The sequence below is a fragment of the Octodon degus genome, unplaced genomic scaffold (assembly GCF_000260255.1).
Source record: "Octodon degus isolate 3935 unplaced genomic scaffold, OctDeg1.0 scaffold00002, whole genome shotgun sequence".
Lineage (NCBI taxonomy): Eukaryota > Metazoa > Chordata > Mammalia > Rodentia > Octodontidae > Octodon > Octodon degus.
In genome coordinates, this window is record NW_004524578.1 from 5,204,030 (window position 1) to 5,220,143 (window position 16,114).

The window sequence follows — 16,114 nt, forward strand, 5'->3', positions numbered from 1 at the left end:
CATCTTCCCTCCAGCCCCTCCATGGCAGGATGGGAAAGGCAGAGTCCAAATAATTAGGTCATAAAGCCCCTCCTGATGTGTGGTTTTAAGGAGAGGAAGGGGCGCCAGTCATTAGGAGCAGGAAGCAGGCTGTCCTGAGGATCTCTGCAGCATCCTGTGTCCTTTGATGTGCAGAAGCGGCCTTTGAACTTCGGGAAGCAGCAGGCTCTTTCTTAGCGGTGCACCCTCCTGTGGTCAGCTAATCCCCTCCTCTTCAGTGGCCTTTGAAGGGCAGAGGAAGCGCTGGGGAATGGTTTCCAGTGCCCATTAAAAAGCTACCCTGGAGGAGCTGGTGGCCAGGATTACCTTGAAGGGGACAGCAGGGGCCTTTGGAAGCCAGTTGAGGGGGGTCAGTTTTCATCTTCTCCCTTTGGTATCCTTTGAATTTCTACCGTGCACTTATTTTTAGCTACTGAATAAATCAATGAGCACCTCTGGCCAGGCCCTTCCTATTGGCTAAGAAGAAACCCTCTCGGAGAAATTGAGCAGTTGCTGTTGTCTGTCAATGGAAAGCCCATTAAATCTTAAGCTTCCAAAGCCTGGAAGTTCCTAAATCTAGCAGAATTGAAAATAATCTGGCCTACCGAAGGGATGCCAGTGGCTAAAAAGAAAAAACAAAACAAAAGGAAACTCACTGTCCTTCAGTCTCTTTGAGAGGGACAAAGCAGTTATAAAGGCAGTTTACCTGAAGCATATTTTCTAAGTAAATAAAGCTGCCCCTGGATGCCTATGGGGACAGTCCTAGGATGTCTATCAGTTACCAACACCCCCGTGTATCCAGGTTCCTGAATAAAATGATGTGATATTTGCATACAACTACCATCTTCCCCTTCACTTTCAGCTCTAGCACCCATAATACCTCATGCCATGTAAATGATATGCAAATAGCTGCTAATGCTGTGCCTCTCAGGGAGTAAAATGTCGTTTTTTGGCACAGGTGCAGCTTGATTTTTTTAAATTATCAAATATTATGTATCCATATTTGGTTGGTTGCAAAGATGCAAAACTGGTAGACACAGAAGGCCCAGCGTCCTTCTTCAAAAGGTGTTTTGAGATGCGGGCTGTGAGGTTTATCAAAACAGCCATGTTTTATCCGGAAGCTTATGGAGGGAATAGAAATGATCCTTGTATGATGTCTCTCCTCCGCCTTCTATGGCTGAGTTGAAGAAAGAAAGAACCTGTGAGACTGACCAGAAACCTGACTCCATACCAGGACTTTGGAGGCCCTGTCTCCCAGGGGAATGGACGCACTGTCGCTGGAGGCCCTGGACCGGCTATTTCTGTCTGGCTGTGGATTGCCGCGCAGGCTCCAGTGGAGGGGCTGAGAGAGTCTCAACTTCAAGAGGAGTTAGTATCTGACCAGCAGCCTCTGACAATATTTCTGGGTTGTTTGCTTGCTTGTGTTTTTGAGACAAGGTCTCACTATGCATCGCAGCCTGGCCTTGAACTCTGCTGTGTAGCCCAGGTTGGCCTCTAACTCACGCGAAGGCTCCTGCCTCAGCCTCCCAAGGGCCGGGATTACAGGTGAGCTGCCATGCCCAACCCGACAGTGTTTCTGATGCACAAAACTTTAAGTGCTCAAGAAAGGAAGACGGTGGTATCGTGAAGAGCTTCCAAGTGCCTATCACCGTGCTCACTGTTGCCATTGAGCATCTTGTGGCTCTGGGTGTGTCACAGGTGGAAAAGGTATTTGAAAAAAAAATGTACTGAACAGGAGCAGACTTGGCTGTAACAACCATTTTCGTAGTGTGTGTGTGTGTGTGTGTCGCATGGGTGTTGCAGGCCTCCAGAGCGCATGGGGGAGGAGGTCCGTGGCTCTGTGCACATGCTGCACCATTCTACGTAAGAGACCTGCGCATCGCGTGCCTTGCCACAGGGTCTTGTGAAACCCTCTCCCACGCTCTTTCCCGCCCTTCACCTCTGAGTTCTGGGTGAATGTGGCATGGTTGGCGGGTGGCCCTGATGCTGTTAATGTCTCAGGCCTGCGTTTCATACAGGCCAACTATGAGGTGTCCCAACTAGGAAGTAGACCCTGTCCTAAATGCCAGAGGGCTCAGAGTGCCCCAGAGAACGCGGGTTCCATCGGGCTGAGCCTAGGAAAGCTGCTGTCTTCCTGTGCAGCCATGCACGTGCTGTTTCTGGCAAGCCCAGTACCCCAAGAGCAGAGGGGCCTCTGCCTTTGAACCGCTAACCCCAATACAGCGTACGCTGCTGGCTTCAAGCACACAAGGTAGGTTTGTGCAGGTGATGGGATTCTTTGGTTTTTGTCTGCCACCATCCTCCCCTAATCCCACTTCTGCTTGACTAGCCGCTATGAGTCTCTCTTAGTTACTTTTCTCCTGTTTCTGACACAAAATACCCAACACCCACAAGTTAAGGAAGGAAAGGTTTATTTAGCTTGCAGTTTGTAGAGCTTTTAGTCCGTAATCAGCTGGCTCCAAGGCAGGGTGGTTTGACAGAAGAGAATAGTTCATGGTGGTGGAAGACAAAACTAACAACCAACCTTAACAGCATCTTTCTGCCCCTTGTATGCTCTATCTAAGATGCTGGGGTTAGGACAGTGCCAAACCAATCAGTGAAGTAACTGATTGTACCCCCAGAATCCCAGCATCATGCCCTCTAGATGCAGCCACCTCTGAAGAAGCCCTATGGTTGCATGAGGCCTTGGGAACATGTAGACTCAAACCATAACAAAGTCCTTCGTTCTCCTTAGGCCATGGGTGCAGATTTCATCCTTAGAGGGCTGGGCTATGCGCAGACAGTGCAGGTTCAAACTATGCCTGGCTGTTTGCTGGCTGTTGGACACGGAGCAAGCTTCTCATGCTTTTCTTGCCTGCATTCCTTCATCTGGGAGGACAATGATGATGTGTTAGTGAGAAGATGTGTGTAATAAGTCACACAGAAAGTCGTGCCCTCTTCTTTTTTGGGGCCCCTCTGCTTCACGGACCAGAGGCCCTGGTTGTACAGCGTTTCCTATTCCTGCTCTCCCAGTACTGTTCTCATTGTGGACATCATGTGTAGATTCCATGCAGCACCTCCACTGTGTGTCCCTGGATGTCACAGGCAGTGGAATCTGTGTTAGTGGATAAATAAGAGCTTGAAGGCCCTGAGCCACCCCAGGGAGAGCAGCAGAGTGCTTGAAGCTCCTGCCTCTGAGGAATGTGGCAAACCCGATCCCCTCTGGTGATGCCAGCATCCTTTTTCCTTCCCCTCTTGCCCTGTCAGTTACCACTGTACCCATGATATCTGCCTTCGTGGTTGCTCTTCCAGATGGGTATGCTGAGGCTGATAATGATAAAATACAGTGTGGTTTGGGGTCAAAAGATGGTTCTTCTGAAGCAGAGACATTGCTAGGGAGAAGGAAGGGACGTAAAATGTCACTGAAGTACAAAGGGAAAGAATAATAACCTCACCTTCTTGGTCTGCGAGATCCCCCGAGTTTGCATCGAATGGAGCGAGCTGACCACCACCTTCTGGCATGCCTGCTTCTATCGCACTCCACAGGAAACTAGTATTTGAGTCTCAGAGTGGCTGAGGAAGCCCCTGAAAATGAGAACTAGCTCTCCACTTACACGTGCATAACTTTTGCCATTCAGGGTCCTCCTTGCCTTCTCAGTGTAGACTATAAGCCTGGGGTCTAGTGCTCTGAGCAGTTTTCTTTTTTGTTCTTTTTTTTAAGGTTTTATTTATTTATTTTGGTTGTTTTATTAATTTTATTGAGAAACAAAGAGCAAAGATGTAGTTTCAAAGCAGGTTAGTAAGGCAGTTACAATAAATACATTGCATATTGTTGTCTTCATAGTAGTTATTCATAGTACAAGATGCAGACATGATATCCTGTCTGAACACTATTAGTACAAATCTGTCTTCTCATTAAATTAAGAGAAAGTAGCTGTATATCTATCCTAACTATTTTGTATATACAGATACAAAATGGTCTTTCTTTTATATCTCCTTTTTTTGTTTAGTTTTGTCAGAGAAGGGTATTCCATTGCCACTTAAATATTGTAGGTGTGTGAATTCAGCAAAATAATCCAACATAGTCCAGTAGTCCATAATAGTAGTGGGTTATCCATAGGACTGGTGAAGTCAGAGTAGTTGACTTCAGCCTTATACAGTTCAGCATAAAGAAATCACCCAACAACCAAGGTTGGAGAGGCTGTGGGGAAAAAAGAACCCTTCTTCACTGCTGGTGGGAATGTAGATTGGTCTAACTGTTATGGAAATGAGTGTGGAGACTCCTTAAAAAACTAGGACTGGAAATCCCATTCAATCCAGCTATCCCCCTGCTGGGAATTTTCCCGGAGGAACTGAAAACATCATATCACAATGATATATGTACACCTATGTTTATAGCAGCACAATTTGTGATAGCCAAATCTTGGAGGCAACCAAAATGCCCATCACCTGACGAATAGATGAAAAAGATGTGGTATTTTTATACAATGGAGTATTACCCAGCTGTAAAGGATAAACTCAAAGCCTTCATATATAAGTGGATATCACTTGAAGATATACACATAAATGAAATAAACCAGACCCACATGTGTGAATATCATATAGTCTCCCTAGTGTAAGAACTCAAAAGAAGAAATAAAAATAGAAAGTTATAACACAGTTAAAAGGAAAGCAAGAACTTAAGAATTAAATAACAAAGAGGGCAAGGAAAAAAGGTAGGAAACGTGATAGAGGCAAAACCCATACATTTATATGCACACGATGGTTAAAGCAATGATCCTGAGAATCTTCAGCAGGTTTTTGTTTTTGTGTTTTTTTGGTGGAAACAGGGATTGAACTCAGGCCTTTGTGCTTGCCAGGGAAGCACTTATTCCACTGAGCCATCTCCCCGGCCGCCTTCGGCAGGTTTTTGAAACTAGCAGTTAATTGGTAGGATTGTGAGCAGTCTTCACCGCATTGCTGTTCCTTACCCTATTCTAGTCTTGTGCCAGCAGCACCCTTAAAGAAGTGACTCTGGGGGCCTAGGAGCAGCCAGCACCATCGTTTCCTTTTCCTTGGCTGTCCCAGTTCCTGTTGTCAGAGGAAGGCGCGTGGCCCAGTGACTGCTCTTCAGTCTTGCCAGGCAGAAGCTCCAGAGAGAAGCACTTTGCATTGTTCACTTCAGATGTGCTCGTCTCCCCAGCTGCATGCAAGGTCTTATAGAGCCATGCTGGAGCCAGCGCTGGGCATTGGGACCCCTCAGCCAAGTGGGGAGAAGTGAGTGTAGCCATTAGCTCAGACCCACTTGTTCCCTGTCACCCTTACAGTGCCATTTGTGCCTACAACAGGCCCTTCACAGACTCCAGAGCAACAAGAACCCTAGTAACATGAGGTGTAGCTTGGGAGGCTGGGGCACGTGCAGAGGGCTCTACCTTGGCTGGTTCCTGCTAGTACAGTCATGCATGGTTTCCTATGTGGAAGCAATAAAGAGTTCTAAGTAAATAAAAAGCATAGCATGCCCTGCATGATGCTAATATGGAGTGGAGGGTGTCAGGACATGAGCTAAACTTCCCCAAGGTTATTCCAGAAAGGCTGAAACCATGAAGAAATGCCATCCTTAGAATTTTGTGTCTTGCCATCTACTTCTCTGTAAATCAGTATACACACTGCAGTCCCTAATGAAAACCACTTTTTATGGACACTGAAAACCCAACATCAAGTGGAAGAAGAAAGTCCTCAAACCTGGTAACGTCCGGGGGAAAAGAGACTAAAGAAGGAAAAGGAGGCAGGTTATCACTTCTACCTACTGTGCTCGTCTTTACGGACAGAGGCGGAAACTTTCTCCACACCTTTTTCATCCTTCTGGGTCAGCACCATCCTCTCTAAAGTAGTCACCTTGGGAGGCTGAATTCCCATTTTGTTTTTACAGCCATCATTCCAAAGGTCTTCAGGATTTCACACTAGACTCCCTTTCAACAGTCTATAGAATGTTTCCTCAGGGCACAAGTAAAGATGACTTTTGTGTCGGTGTAAAATTTTGCAAAGGTTACCTGACTCCGAGTCTACTGAAGGGATGGGGCATCAGGTTGCGTACATCAGTGCGACACACGCTTGCTGGGTGCTCTGCACTGCGAGGCATTGTGGGAAGGAGCACGTGAGCCGCCTCAATGGGAGCCTGCATGGTCACGTGCTCATGCTTGGAACATTGAGCCAGGAAGCTGCTCGCAAGCCCGCATAAGGTGGTGAGGAGGCACACACTGGGGAGGCTTGTGTCCTATGTGCTGGTGGGTTGTCTGGTCACTCTCCTACCCATTTTGACAAAATACAGTGATTAATTACTTTAATTTGATGCCTCAAATTAAAGAAATACAGGTTTATTTTCACTCCCACTTTCAGAGGGGTGAGTCTGTGATCAATTGGTTTGAAGGCAGAAATGATGTCATGATAGGAGGGACCAATGAAAAAGTACAGCCTAACCCATAATAGTGAGAAAACAGAGACATTGACAGACAGACAGACAGACAGACAAGAAGAGAATGAGAAGAGAAAGAGACCAGAGTCCAGAATACACCTTTGAATAGGCCCCATCCTCAGTAGCCCAGTTCTTCAACCAGGCCCCATGTCCTAAGAGCAGTCAGGTGTAAACCCATTGATGGATGAGTAGACCAACCCTACCATGGCCAGTGACCTTTGGAAACTCCCATTTCTGGACATATGAGACTTTTAGGGGAGCAATTTGGATTCGTACCATAGCAGGTTATGTGCTGCTTTTAGTTTATAACTAATGATTGGGCCAGAGCCCGTCCCAGCCTAACTGCTGGTGATGCAGAGAAAGATGAGACCAGCTTGTTGTGCCAGGGTCATGCTTGTCATGTTGGAACATGACAAAGGGGTCTGGTGCTGACAGCCTGCAGGGTCTCGTGGGGCCAGTACTCGGCATTCACAGAGCTGATGACAGGTTTAGCCTGATGCTGTGTTCTCAGAGCCTTTGCTGACTTCAGCCTACTACACTCATAGAGAACCAAGCAACAATGGAAACTCCTGCATTCACACCTCATCCTGGTGCTGGGAATTAAATGAGATGAGAGGCTGTGCCGCCAGCCGCCCCCTCAGCCCCTTCCTATGAAGTACGACACACAGAGTATAGTTGTCCATGGTTGTCCTTGGATGAGTCCTGAGGATGTCTGCAGCTCTGTGTAAGGTGACAGCCTACCTACCCGGCGCAGCTGGCTCTCCTAGACGCTGGTAGGCTCTCCATTCAGGCACCTCCATTTCTAGCGTGCGGTCCCAAGCCAGGTCACCTGTTCCTGCCCCTCCAACACTGGCATTTTGGTGGTTGCGTCCTCACATCCCACTTGCCTACTTTCCTTCAGGATGTGAGTTTCATGTCCCGCACCCAGTGCGTGTTTGGCAAATATTTGTTGAATGATCATCAACAACCTTTATTATGATCATCCTTGCCTGCTCAGAGATAAAGAAACCGAGGCATAGAGGTAGGTTGTTGACAAGAAGAGGGGACAGAAGTCACTTGTGCTTTGACTCTTACTTTTCTCTCACTTTCTCTCTCAGCACAATTAGTGGAATATTTATTAAATTGAAAGTTAAACACCCACTTGATTTGAATCACAGCGTGCTGTATATAATTTATGATGTATATGTATGTATGCCCATGTACACCCTAATGCAGGCAAGACTACTTGGGGTGTGACTCTTATGCCTGATGTCAGTATGTCAATATATATGTATTCACCAAGTTGACATTGTTTTGTCATTTCAGCACTCTGGTTAGCTGGGAGCGATAGCATATGTTGTTTGTGTATGTCCAGTTTCACTTGCTGTGATGTTCTCTGTTACAGCCAAACACACTTAACACCAACACTTTGTTGACTGTTACTTACTGGGAGTTTGGAACTTCAGTGTTTTATGACTGTTTTTACTGGCATGATAAGAAGGACACTGGACTAGAGCAAGGCCTCTGCTAGCCCCAGTCTAGCCTTATTACTAGCCTCTGAGACCTGCTGGGCTCTTTTTTTTTTTTTTTTTTTCTAAAGAAAATAAAATTCTCTGGGGTAAGATTTTTCATATTATTTTTTCTTCAGCCTATTATAACTGAGTTTGCCTGTTACCCCTCTCAGGGACTTGGGTTTCTTGCAGATAAATTTCTTAGAAGCAAAATACTGAGAGCATAGTCTGGTTCTGGCAAAGGGTCCCGATGGTGGAGAATTCTCTAAAACAAAGCTGATGTGTTGGCCGTTATTATGTTAATTAACAAAAGCCAGTATGCAATTGGCCACCTTTTTCGGAAACTGCTACAGGCCATGCTATTGCAACTTTAATAATTAACTAGATTACTGAATAGAGACTGGCAGGCAGCTGACCCCCAGGGCTACACACCAGGCTCCTTCCAGCTCCTCCCCTTTCAGTGGTGAGGCTGTGTTGCTGGAGCATTTCCCTAGATTCTTTTTTATTTTTTTTAATTATTTATTTATTTATTTGTGTGTGTGTGTGTGTGTGTGTGTGTGGCCAGCTCAGCCCACCAGGGGGCGGGGCTGGCTGGCATGTGGTGCTGGGGGATTGAACTGCGGTCCCTGTGCTTTGCTAAGCTTGTTCTAAGTAGGTGCTTTAGTCCACTGAGCCATCTCACCAGCCCTTCCCTAGATTCTTCATCCCAATACAAGAACTCATTTCCCCAAGCCAACTTAGAGGAGAGGCCACACCTGATTCCTGCACCTGAGATCAGAGTCCCAAGCTTCTGAGAGATGTGTACCTCAGGGTCAAGCTCAGCTGAAACTTCTATAATGACAATTGCACCAAGTCTGGAATCCTTAAACATCTCCTGTGGCTTCCAACATCTGGGGTGAAGCTAGGAAGGTGGAGCGTGTGGGAATTCTTTCAGAACTCCCTCCATGGTATGCTTGGGATTTCCCAAAGCAAATACAGAAGCAGCATGTTGCTTTGTTTTAAGATAAAAATCAACTCCAGACCATTAAGTTATTATTGTATGTGACATGTGTGACATGAGGCCCATCTGTGCCCCCAACCCTGCAGTCAGAGTTAAAATTACTGTGTGTACTTAGCACTACACGTTTTTGTTAAGTACAGTACTGCCAGAAATAATAGATGCCCGAGGACATAAACCTAAAATAACATAGAAATTTTAGTCAGATAATCTTAAACTAAAAATAACCTAAACAGTAGTTTATATAAACCTTGAGTAGCAAGACTCCCAGCCCACTGCTGGTTCATCAAACTGTAAATTTATGAGGCATTTACTTAGCATTTAACATTTTAAACCAGATCAAGCGTGATCTATATTATAGGCAAGCTCCCAAAAGCCAAGAATTCCACTCTTGGCGGATCTTGCTGACTGGAACATTCCTCAGGGAAGTCCTCCTCTGAGGGCCTCCAGAGGCAAACACTCACCAGACACATCACACTGCTGGTGGGTCAGATCCTGTGAGGAATGGAGAGGGCTCCACAATGAGCTCTACCTCCTGAGCACTTTTATAATCAACCTATGTGTCTCCTGAAGTGAGTCTGATGGTAGGAGAGGAGGAGGAGGCTCTGACCACCAGAGAAAATGTGGAAGTGGTTCCAAGCCCAACATTCCTCTGTCTGCGGTGAGACCACCCTCTCATGGCTTGAATCTCCTCAGAGGGTGGTTTCCAGACACCCTTGTTGGTTGGAAATAGCCATCAGATGGCTGCTCCAGAGCTTCCAGCCTGAAAGGACAAGGGGCATCTCCTCATAGCACACAGACAGACAGATAACTGGCGTGTTCCGTCTCTATAGACCTGGGATCTAGGTTGGAAGAGTTTTCACAACCTGAGATGCTGGCCAAATTGTTGGCAGAGTGGAAGAAAGTTTTAGAGAAATCCTGTCGAGTTGGAGTCTCTACAGGGACTTGACCATTTCTGGCAGGACAGTAGGGTGTGTCTATTTGTGGAACATTCAGATCGGTAACAGTGGACATGCTTATCACCCTGCAACTAGGGAGGCCTCCCATGCTTGGGGGAACAAGAAAATTTTTGTGGTGAAGGATTTGGGGGACACATGACTAGCAGAGCCCCTGTACAAGCTTTCAGATGATTCCCCAAGGACCCAGCTGAGAATCTCAGAACCAGACATTTTCTAAAAAATCATTAATGTTCACTAAAGAAGACTAGGACTCTAGAAGAAGGAGCAGTTTGACCTGATCCCAGGTATTAGTTACACCTTATTGCTCAGAGGATGATGGGAGAAGGAAGCTGGCATTGCTTTATTATTATTTTTTTAATGTGACATTTTACTTCTATAGCCTCTACACATTTCATAGAGTTTTTTGGAATCCATCAAAGTTTTCCGAAGCTTTACCCATTTGAAAACGCCACCACCTGTATTTAGGTATCCAGTTGAACCTTACATTACACTTAAGGTATTCAATTTATGATAAGCTCTGATAAATATGCTTGAAAACCAAGTCAATTCCATCAGAAGTTAAAATGAGGAACAACAAATGAGGATGTCAGTGAGAAGAGCGTAAAGTTGATTTCACTTGACACAGTATCTTCAAGTGTCATCCATGTCACTGCATTTGGAGGAATTTCCATTTTTGTGCTATCCACATCCTGGATGATGTGCATACTGCTGCCAAGAACACGGGGATGCTAGCGTCATTTGGGTCCTGACTCCACTTCTTCTGGAAACCTACCAAAGAGGCTCTCCACTCCCCTCTGAGCAGTGAACCACCTTATTAAATTAAAACCTGTGTTATGGATGGGTTCTCCCATTTGCGGGCACGTTTTTCAGCGTTAGGCATATAATGCACTTACGAAATATCCACCAAGCGCTGCATGTGGGCCAGTCACTAATGCAGAAGCTGCCTTGTGGGAATCGGGAGAGTGGGGAGCCGTGTGGGCGTCCAGGGAGAATGTTTGCAGTTGGGTAGAGAGGTCTGCACTGAGAGAAGTGTGGCTGTCAGCCACCCCAGATAGGCCGTGATAGTTGGTCAGTTGGCCAGTAAACCAAGAACCAATTAGCAAGTGGCCAATGAACCAGAAAACTGGCTCAAATGGAGAAAAATCAAGAAGTAACACTTGAATCCCTTTAACACAAGCTATGAAAATAGTGTTTTAACAATTACGTATACGTACCTAATACTTAAATATGGTTTTCACTAACTTTGTGGCAGTGCAGGGAGCCTTCTGTTTGAGGGTATCTGCACTGGACTTCCATATCGTAACCTTTATTCAGAGCACATTTACAATGTGAATGTGAATCCAGTTTACTTCCCCTACTTGTATACAAGGTAAGAGTGTAAAAGCCCCTCATGGGGCAGTCTGGAAACACAGTTTTGCAACTCAGTGCTTATCTTTTATGCCATCCTGGCTGTGCCCATTTTGGCATCAGTGTATTTTAGCTACTAGCTAAAATCAGTTTGCATGACAACAACTGTGGTTTTGCTCGCTTGTCTCATTGATTAAACCAACATGCAAGCACATGTACGGATCGCAAAATAGAGTATCACCTGTATCCCAAGATGTGAGCGAACAGCTGACCCTTGGTGAAGACGCCTCCTTGACCCATGGGAGCATAGGCAGTCTCAGAGGACCCTGCTGGCCTGACATGCAAGGTGCCACTTCGCCAGCCAATGTATTTTGTAAAGCAAACAGCTTTGGCTCCACAGGGGGCTTCTCCTTAGCTGCAGATTTTACAGAAAAACAGGAATGGTTTCTCTTGGGAAGCTATCAGCAGTGAACAGCAAGCAGTATCTGATGAGAGAGGGTCAGAGGCATAGGAGGAAAACTGGGAAATGGGGCTCCAGAGAAGCATCCTTTTAATAATTGTCTCCTCTGTCTTCTCCCTCTGCTCCATTACTTGGCGCTTGAGAACTATCTAATAGTTGTTGAATGAATTAAAGTACATCTGTTTTCTCTACCATGGGGATTTTTGACGCAGAGCTGGCATCCTATGCCCAGTGTGTTCCTCTCCTGGAAGTCACAGGTCAGGAACTGCAGGCCACCTGATCTTGTATGATCTGACACTCAGCTCACCCCAGTGACAGTGCGTGCATAAAGTAGCATCTTGGCAAGCATCTTGGTGTCCCTCAAGTCCAGCTGGTTAGACAAGGTGACAGTAATGCTCTTGGAGGATGCTGGTATAGAAATACAGAAGATATTATGTGTTTGAGTCCCTGAACTCATGGCATCTGATAAGTCACTCTTGGCTGATTCCCACTGGCCTTTAGCACTGTGGTGAATCTGAGGAACACAGAACACTTAGATTACTGACAAAGCAAGTTTCTGTTTCAGAAGCTTAAAAGCTTAAGAACTGTAATGTCATAATTCATATAATTTATTCACTCATCGTTACCAAGTATCTGTTGAGCCTTCATCATGTGATCCCATCCCGTGCTGAGTTCTCCGCCAATTCCTGAGCACGATCTACTGTGCTGGATCCGATGTCATGCTGCTCCACCTTTTGTGCAGGCCTTCCTCACTTAATGGCTGGGCTCTGGTCCGGAGAGTCGGTCATTGAATGAATGGATTGATTGCTGAGGGAGGAATTGTATATAGTGTATTCATTAGAATATTCAGAACAAAGAAATGATCCCAGGAAACCCCAACTGGATGACCTTGCTCTCATCTGCATAACTCACATGCAGGACTGCAGCATTCAGCAGTGAGGGCAAACCTTTTAGCACTTTCAATAACAAAAGCTCTTGGGGCGCACTTGCCACAGGTTTGCGCCTCTGGTATAACAGAGCATAAAGCCACAGTACTCTACTGTATAATGCAATTAGCAAAAAGTACAGTACTGAGCTGTGGAAGAGGCCATAATGAGGCCTCTCTGCTGCTCACATTCCTGCACTGTAAGTCTGAATATGGGCTGTGAGTCCGAGTGGGGGTCGTGAGTCCAGACATTTGCTAGACAGATCACATTGAGCATCTGCACTTAAACTAAATCTCAGTGCACATCGGGCTTTTGAACCTGGACCTGGGAGTGAGGCACCCCTGCACAGTGCCCCTTTCTCCTTCTCTCTGGACAGCCTGGGGATGAGCCACGACGACGACCACTCGTCTTGTGCCGGCCGGACCCACATCATGTCTGGAGAGTGGGTCAAGGGCCGGAGTCCCAGTGACCTCTCTTGGTCCTCCTGCAGTCGAGATGACCTTGAAAACTTCCTCAAGTAAGTCATGGAATTATTTTATAGCATCAAATTGATAGAAAGTTCTCCCCAAAGACAGAATGTAGCTCAGCAAGTACGAGGAGCAGCAAACTGCCTGTTGAGCCCTCCCTTGGCCTGGAGATGTTGTGTGGGCGGAGTCTGTGTGACAGGAAAACACTTCCTCCCAAGCATGCATCATGTACCCTGTTGAGTTTTTGGTCTGTGACTGTTAAGTGCTTATCCATCGATGGAAGTGTCAGCATTGTGACCCTGTGTTGGAAGCCCATCACACTTAGCAGTCCACCACCGTGAGTGGATGCTGCTGTCATGGTCCCGCTCAGCTGCCACGTAGCCAGGCCCTTCTTGGCTGCTAAGGCTGCTTCCCTGGAGGGGAGGGAGCTTATTGGAGGAAGGAGGTGGCTCAGCTCTCAGATGGGGGAGGAGTATCTCCCATGGCCACTTTCCTCCTAGAAGGTAACTATGTCATTCCATTTCCAGGCTTCTGCATCAGAGCTGGCCATCTGGTTTCAAGCTTCTATCAAACTGAGTGTGAGCACAGAGCACACCAGTCCCGTAGTGTCAAAACCCAAGGGGGGGGGGGGATTTATAGCCCTGGTGCAATGTGTGTTCCTTGATCATTTCTCTACTGAGTTGTGTTAATCCATTTACCCTGCAGAAATGGAAGGGAATCTCCGAGTGTTCTCTGCATAGGGAGCTTTGCAGTCCTACAATGCATTAAGGGACCCAGGGCAGCTGGGGAGAGTGACAGAGGCATCCTCCTGGGACTTTCCTCATCTCCCCTATTGCAGAGGAAATTGCTTAAGCAGTAACCAGGCTGAACATGAACTTGTTAGTTTCAATGTAGTTCACATTCATTGAGCCTTTGCTGTCACACCATCCTCGTAAAATGTTGTGAGCTGCTTGATGTTGTTTTATTTACCCAGACGACTCAGTACAATAAAACAGGGTGTTTTCATTTTCTCATGTATATGGTGCTGGTCCTGTTGGTGACAGGTGAGGGGAAGTTGAGCCTGGAAGAGCAGGACCAGCCTCATGTATATTTGTGCATAAGCCAGTCTTTTTTAAGAAGAGTTTTGGCAAATGGCTGCGTTTTCTTTTTACTACCATCTGCCTCTCTTTAAGAATAGAAAAATAAAGGTACTTAAGTACTTAACCTCCTAAGGGGCCCCATTTTGGAGGAAATGTACCACACATGGTCAGTGAATGTCCCCATCTTGGTCAGCATCCTAAGTGAGAACATGAGGTGTGGCCAGGTGACAGACCGAGGCTAGCATGCCTGCCACAGGCCAGCAAGCCCCCTAGGAGAATCTAAGGGGCTGGAAATAAGGATGCTGATTTCATTTAAAATAAAACAATCCTTACTTGTGCTTTTGTTTTATCCCTGATATCTTTGGCTTGAATCTATACTCTTAAAAAAAATACTGTAATCTGTTTCAAAAGCATCTTTATCAAACCTAAAAAGAGTCCATTTGCCTGGTGGTGTTACTCCAAGGACCCTCCAGGGTGGACGATATCTCATGGCTTTTGGAGCAGAGATGCATATTATACTAAGTAGAGTAAAGATTAAAAAGCAAACAAAACACAATCTATATTTTATTTATTTATACTTTAGGGAAGGGTCTACAGAGTGTTCAGGGTCTCACTACCAGATCAAACTCATACTGATCCACCTGTTTACAGCCTCCTAAGAGCTGGAATTCCAGGCATGCGCAACCATGCCAAGCCTCAATTGCTGTCTCTGCATGCCCCAGGGGCGGGGCCGGCACTGCAGGCCCAGGATCGAAGCCCCCAGTCCCTGCGCCTGCTTGCAGGTGTTTTGATCCACTGAACTATTTGGCCAGCCTAAAACACAGTCTATTATGTCCACTGCCTGGGTCCTTCTCCCATAAATACTTGAAGGTGCGAGCTTCTCAGAGAGGGAAAAATTAAAACATGAATGTGGGCCGTACATATGCAAGTCAACTTGCCTCTTGGCTATTTCAGGTCCAAAGTCAGCACTTGCTTGCTGGTCACGGACCCAAGGAGCCAGCACGCGGTGCGCCTGTCCCACAAGCTGCCTGGCATGCACTACAGCGCCAATGAGCAGTGCCAGATCCTGTTCGGTACCAACGCCACCTTCTGCAAAAACATGGAGGTAAGCAGCCTGGTAGGGCTGGCTCAGCAAGGGGTGCAAGCCTGGCCCTCCCACAACAGGTCAGGCTTTGGCTGGAGGACACGCGTATTTACAAGTAACATGCACACCAACCCATTCACAACTGCATACATACACTCATCTGTGCCCCAGGTAGTCACACATGCATAGTCACCCACATGCACCTGCAGTCACCCACACGTGAATAGGTACCCACACCTGCATGGTCACCCACAGGAACACAGTCACCCACACGTGCACAGTCACCCACACAAGCACCATCACCCACACACGCACTGTCACCCACACACATAGTCACCCACACATGTGCAGTCACCCACACGTGCACAGTCACCCACACAAGCACCGTTACCCACACACGCACTGTCACCAACACACGTAGTCATCCACACATGCACAGTCACCTACACATGTACCATCTCACACACACACACACAGAGTCACCCACATGTGCACGGTCACCCACACCTGCACAGACACCCACATGAGCATAGTCACCCACACGTGCACCTGCAGTCACCCACATGTGCACAGACACCCACATGTGCACATGCACCCACACGCACACAGTCAACCACACTCACACAGTCACCCATACCTGCAGAGCTACCCATACCTGCACAACCACCCACATGAGCACAGTTCCCCCCCCACACACAGTCACCCAATTGTGCACCATTACCAACACATGCAGTCACCCACACATGCACAGTCACCCACACTTGCACAGGAACCCACACCTGCACAGTCACCCACATGTGCACAGGAACCCACACCTGCACAGTCACCCACACGTGCACAGGAACCCACACCTGCAC

The 16,114-nt window shown here is 46.8% G+C and overlaps 1 protein-coding gene across 3 annotated transcripts in view; it reads left to right on the forward strand.

Annotated features, from left to right (window-relative positions):
- Adamts17 (ADAM metallopeptidase with thrombospondin type 1 motif 17) overlaps positions 1-16,114 on the forward strand; it is a 356,834-nt gene that overhangs the window by 169,792 nt on the left and 170,928 nt on the right. For all 3 annotated transcript variants that reach the window (XM_023709886.1, XM_004623253.2, XM_023709894.1), the window contains exons 9-10: positions 13,004-13,144; positions 15,128-15,278. In XM_023709886.1, the coding sequence (XP_023565654.1) occupies positions 13,004-13,144; positions 15,128-15,278 (292 nt within the window). The remainder of the gene's footprint in view (positions 1-13,003; positions 13,145-15,127; positions 15,279-16,114) is intronic.